Source organism: Pavona decussata, unplaced genomic scaffold, assembly GCF_977016875.1.
Source record: "Pavona decussata unplaced genomic scaffold, jaPavDecu1.1 SCAFFOLD_41, whole genome shotgun sequence".
Lineage (NCBI taxonomy): Eukaryota > Metazoa > Cnidaria > Anthozoa > Scleractinia > Agariciidae > Pavona > Pavona decussata.
The window spans coordinates 860,001-866,044 of NW_028145463.1; the positions used below are offsets into that span (position 1 = coordinate 860,001).

The following is a 6,044-nucleotide window of genomic DNA, read 5'->3' on the forward strand; positions in this document are numbered from 1 at the left end:
GGCTGACAATTCTGTCAAATGTTTGAAATTTCATTTCTTTGATCAAGATTAGTAACATTTAAAGTTTCTGTTTCGATTCTCGTTGCCGCAATTATTATAAGTGCGTGACAATTGATCGAGCTAAAACTGAATGACATGCATGTTATCTAAATTACACCTCCCCAAGCACTCCTTCGTTTGTCTCCAGCCGGCCTTTGCCGTTGTAATTGTATGTCTGTAAATAACTTATTTACAGAGTCATCATTTCTGTTTATTAAGCTGATGTAACTGACTCCAAGAAGCCCCGATTTTGAGAAGCAGTGAACGGTACAGCCTGACGGTAAGTCATTTGCATGTGCCAAGTTAATAAGACCAACTTGCTCAATTCCTCAAATGACGCCATGTTAACTACCAGCTCAGTTCCTAGTTTATAAGGCGGCCGAGTCCAGGGTCTTGCAAAACAAGTCATTTCCAACAAGGCATTTGTTTTAAACTTTACTTAATTTTACTTATTGCTCTCATCGCCCTTGAACTTGAAGTTGCCACAGATACGTTAAACGAATTGAAACAACAGTACATGGTTCTGTAATTATCCTTTCAACAAAACGGACAAAAGAGAAATGTAGTTTGCATCAAGCCCTAGCTTTTACAGGGATTCCGTGTCTGTCAGTGGAAATTTATGTGCGAAAGATATCAGAGTCAGAGAAATTAAGTACAAATGGAATAGTTCTCAAACTTTCTCTTTTTCTAGGAACGTCTTTGGTGAAACAAAGCACATTTGATAGGATCTCCGGTCATTATCTAACTAAATGGCGGAGGGCGACTCAGAAGATATAGTGAAGCACATGCAAGAGCTTAGCATCGCGAAAACAATAGGCGATAGAGAGTGGGAGGGAATTGCCTATTATAAACTGGGTGATATTTATTACAGTCAGAATAATTTTAAACAAGCCATAGAGTATTACGAACTAGATCTTAATATTACTAAAGAATTAGGGAACAGGTCGAAGGAGGGAAAAGTATATTGCAATCTGGGCACTGCTTATCACCGTCTAGGTGATTTTCAGCAAGCCGTAGAGTGCCACAAACTACATCTTAGTATTGCTAAAGAATTAAGGAACAGGGCTTGGGAGGCAATGGCCTGTTTCAATCTGGGCGTGGTCTACAACAGCCAGAGCAATTTTAAGCAAGCCATAGAGTATCAAACGCTAAGTATTAATATTGCTAAAGAATTAGGGGACAGGGAACACGAGGGAATGGCCTATGGCAATCTGGGCAATGCTTATGAAGGTCTGGGTAATTTTAAACGAGCCATAGAGTATCAAGAACTACATCTTAATATTGCTAAAGAATTAGGGGACAGGGATGAGGAGGGAAGAGCCTATGGCAATCTGGGCGATGCTTATCAAGGTCTGGGTTATTTTAAACAAGCCGTACAGTGCCACAAACTACATCTTAATTTTGCTCAAAAATTAGGGAACAGGGAAGGGGAGAGAAAGGCCTATGGCAGTCTGGGCGGTGCTTATCACAATATTGGTGATCTTGAACAAGCCTTTAAGTGCTGGAAACTATGTCTCAGTATCGCTCAAGAAATTGGGGCCAGGGATTCTGAGGGGTACGCTTTTGGACACCTGGGTGGAGCCTTTTTATCCTTGGGTGATTTTGAACAATCCATGAAGTACACGAAACAAGGTCTTGATATTTTGAAAGAAGTGGGTGACAGGGCCGCAGAGGGATATTTTTATGGCAAATTGGGCAAAGTGTATTCCAGACTAGGTAATGTTAAAGAGGCAATTAAGTGTCTCGAACAAAACCTTAGCATTGCAAAAGAGTTAGGGGAAAGTGTTCAAGAGGCAAACTCATGCTCTTCACTAGGTCATATATATGAATGGGCGGGTTCTTTGAGTTTGGCAATTGATTATTATCGATCGAGCGTAAAAATATTTGATGACTTAAGAGGTCGTCTTCAGTCAAAAGATATGTGGAAAATAAGCTTTCGTGATATCCACCGGTGTGCGTACACTTCGTTATGGAGAACTCTTGTGAAGACTGGAGAGACTGACGAGGCTTTGTATACTGCTGAGCAAGGACGAGCACAGGCCTTGATCGATGTTTTGAAAGAACAGTATGGAGTTGACTCATCAACGTCCGCTTTACCTGAACCTAAGGAGACAATTGCCTATATATTAAACAAATTAACTAAAGATATAGTTTTTGTTGCACTTAATAAAAATGCGATCAGTTTTTGGTTGCTGCGAAGAGGGAAAGAGATTCTCTTTAAGCAAAAGGAAATAGAACTTGATAGTTGCAAGTCGCTAATAGATGCTACTTTGAGAGACATTGCTGTAGGTGTTCGGGTAATGTGCGAGGATCGGTCAATGGATGAAGTATGTGATGACCCGCCGTCCAACAGAGATTCTGCTGAAGAAACAGACCAATCACCGACCTCCTCAGTCAATTCTTTGCGCCAGCTGTATGATGTTATTATTGGTCCCATTGCAGACTTGCTCGAAGGTGACCAGTTACTCCTTGTTCCAGATGGTCCATTTTGCCTGGCTCCTTACTCTGCGCTTAGTGAATCAATCAGGATTCACATCGTTCCCTCGTTGACCGCTTTCCGACTGATCGCAGATGCGCCCGAGGACTTTCACAGTAGGAGTGGGGCGTTGCTCGTGGGAGATCCATGTTTGGAAGAAGTTACCAACCTGTTTGGTAGGCCCGTTTGGAAGCAGCTTCCATTCGCCAGAAAGGAAGTGGAGATGATTGGAAAACTTCTAAAGACCACACCTCTCACCGGACGAGATGCGACTAAAGACGAAGTGATGAAAAGATTGGAGTCGGTTGCTTTGGTGCACATTGCCGCACACGGGAGTGATCAAACTGGAGAAATTCTTTTGGCCCCAAACCCAGGCTGGACATCTCGCGTCCCTGCGAAAAAATACTACATATTAACAATGTCAGATGTACAAGCCGTTCGTCTGCGAGCAAGACTCGTTGTTCTTAGCTGCTGTCACAGTGGCCGGGGAGAAGTCAAGTCTGAGGGCGTGGTTGGTATCGCGCGGGCTTTCTTGTGTGCTGGTGCTCGCTCTGTTCTGGTGTCACTCTGGGCGATTGATGACGAGGCTACCATGGAGTTCATGAAACACTTCTACCAACACCTGGCGGAAGGAAAAAGCGCGAGTGTGGCTCTTCACCAGGCTGTGAAATCCCTGCGCGAGTCAGAGCAGTTCCGTGACTTGAAGTACTGGGCTCCATTTGTGCTGATTGGTGATGACGTGACGCTTGAATTTGGAGACAGGAAATGAAACAGAATGGTAAGTTTAGTTTGTGTTTGACTTTAGACAGACGTAATTTTATGATAAACAAGGACAGCTAACTGCAAAGAAAGCTCAATTCTTGCCAGAGGAATAGTTGTAAAATCTGTCTAAAGATTATTTCAATTACCAAGCCTCCCGCTGTTTATTAAAACGAGGGATAGCTTTAGAAAGGATGCCATGAAAAGATGTTTGTTTTCGGGTTTCCTTGGTACCATGCGAAAATGCCTTACTTTTCTTACACTAGCCTTTTCCAGGCGTTCAGAAAGTAGAAAGCAATGTAAATAAAATTGCGTTCCCCACTATTTGATCGCCTGTTCTCGCACTAGTTAATGTTTCAACCGTTTGAGATAAAGAACGAAATCAATGTTACCATTTCCCCTCAGATTTTTAACAATGGTACCTTTGAACTTTATGAACTTACTGACCTTAATGGAAGTCAAACTTCCGTTGAACGTTGTTTTCAATTGAAGCACCAGGAGTCTCGTTAATTAAGGGAAATTATTAATGTTTTGTTTAAAATATGTCCTCGCTTCGTGGGTAGTGTCTTCAATTTTGTTCGTTTTTGTCTCTTCCTTTTATTCTGGCAAACAAACAAAAAATTAAGCGCTTCACCTGAACTCCACAAACTTCTAAATTTAGAGCCTCAAGCGAAACTAATCCGTCATATATTTTTTGGTTGGCAGAAGTGTCATCATACTCAAGACAAGAGAGGACTACTAAGCGAGTCTGACTGTTCCATTGATGACGTCCATTTGGTGTGATGCAGACTATCCCGGGAACTTATGGTACAATGGCCGGATAAAAAAATGAAGTTACTGCATTAAACCTTTGCTTTCGTGGTTCGTAATATATCTGGAGAGAAGGACATGTACAGGCTTGATTTTAGTGCGCATTTTCCAAAATGCCACTTCACTTTATGAAGTTTTCAAAACGTAATTTTTCTTCTTTCGATGTAACGTTAAGAAAACTGGATACATAAATTTGACTTTACATTTAATTTTTTAGAGCTGCTTAACAAATAACATACCAACATTGTAAAGATATTTTGAAGTCATTTTATTTAATTTTTTTAAGGTCATTATTCGTTTTAAGACAATATTGAGAACAACGTTTTACTTAATTGTTCATTCAGAAAAAATGTGGTTACTTAGGCCAAATTTAACGGCTTATCTACCCATATTTAGAGGCAAGAACTTTATTTTTTTAAGAATGACGTTTCTTGTGTTTTCAGTTTCGCATGTAAATATGATTTTCTCCAAATTGTAAAAAAATTGTGTTTTTTTTTTAATACGATATCTTAGCCGCAAAAATTGTGCTTGTCATTGTAAGTAAGGACAGTCTCTAAGACCCTCAAAGTTAGAAAGAGCACAAAAGACCAAGCAAAGAATTTAAACTGTCTAGGACTGCGAGTTAACTTACAGAAACCTGATTACAAGAGGGCGAAGACTCAAAAACTAAAATACTTTTCACTAACTTGTGTTTGAATAACAACAACAAGTGATGTAGTTAGCTTTGACTGGCTTAATAGGCTCAGAAGAATGATGATGCAATTATTATCTTAGAGCTGATCAGGGCTCGGTTGTTTGAAATCCCATTAATTTTGAGAGAACAAGTTAAGAAATATGCTGGGTTTTTTTTTTCAAATGATTTCTTTTTGCTTTTTACAAGATGCCATAATCGAGTGGTCCTCTTATCTGCATCGTAGAATTATTTTATCTAAAGTCAAACATAAGAAAATGCTTTTATTATAACAGTTTTTTCTTTTCAGGGTAGACGTAGACGTCAATTCTAAATTGGCGCAATGGTCTTTTAAACAACCTGGCGCAGATCTTTTCATGTATATATGAAAGGAACTAGGTAAATAAGTAGGTATAGAGCATTCTTCAATTGGGTGTCGAAGTAATTTCGCGTTTGCTTTGGCTTTCCTTTACTATGCGGCTTTCTGATTTGTCAGCAAAACTCGCGGCACTTTCTCAACCAATGGGAAGCAAAGCCAAAGCCAATCGTGCCTTGATGTCACACGTTTTCCCGCGCTTGGCCAACTGTTACAAGTTACATGTATTTGCTTTGAATTCTGATTAGTTCACCGAACTGTTTACATCTGTTCTGATTGTTTAGAGTATTTACTTTGTGTGTGACACTCAATTGAAGACTGCTCTATAAAGTCAGTAAGTAAGCTAGCTGTGTTTACATGATACCCGAACGACTTTCAAACCGGTGGATTTGTTTCCATATATAGTATTATTCATTATCAGTAAAAACGATGTGAATTTTCAACCAAAAAGTTTTACCGGACAAGGAATCTCAATTTTTGTAGGAAAATTCATTCCGGGGTCTTGTAAACGGGACATGACTGTTTGTTTCATATTTCTATTAAGTTTCAACATTTCGTTACACAATGAAACTGATAGCTTCATCAAACCTGCTTTTGCTAATCCGATGTCAGCAGCGTTCATGTCGTAAAGGGAATGAAAGTCTAACCAGTATCGTGTAAACCGCCCCATTACAGAACAATTAGTGTGGCGTATATAATAAGTGAGACTATTGTAAACATTAACATTAACATTAAAAAAGTGAAATCTGTAAAACGTGTTTGGTTTGAGAACAGTAGAATCCAAATTATTTATTTTATTTATTTAAAGCTGAGGGGGGACCGTCGCGGAGATTTTGCTGTATGTTGACCAAAACAGCTCAAATATTTCACGAAGAACCCCATGAAATCGCACTGAGAGCAGCGGGAGGAAAGTT

General features: G+C 39.7%; 1 protein-coding gene across 1 annotated transcript; it reads left to right on the plus strand.

Annotated features, from left to right (window-relative positions):
- Positions 1-337: 337 nt before the first annotated feature.
- LOC146482914 (tetratricopeptide repeat protein 28-like) lies at positions 338-5,820 on the plus strand. The gene is made up of 2 exons (XM_085106547.1): positions 338-3,293; positions 3,980-5,820. Exon 1 carries the CDS (start codon positions 789-791, stop codon positions 3,282-3,284), a length of 2,496 nt encoding a protein of 831 aa, XP_084962673.1. The 5' UTR covers positions 338-788; the 3' UTR covers positions 3,285-3,293; positions 3,980-5,820.
- Positions 5,821-6,044: the final 224 nt, after the last annotated feature.

Excerpts from the sequence above, each read along its gene's own strand:
- LOC146482914 (XM_085106547.1), top strand. The coding sequence starts at position 789 with ATGGCGGAGGGCGACTCAGAAGATATAGTGAAGCACATGCAAGAGCTT.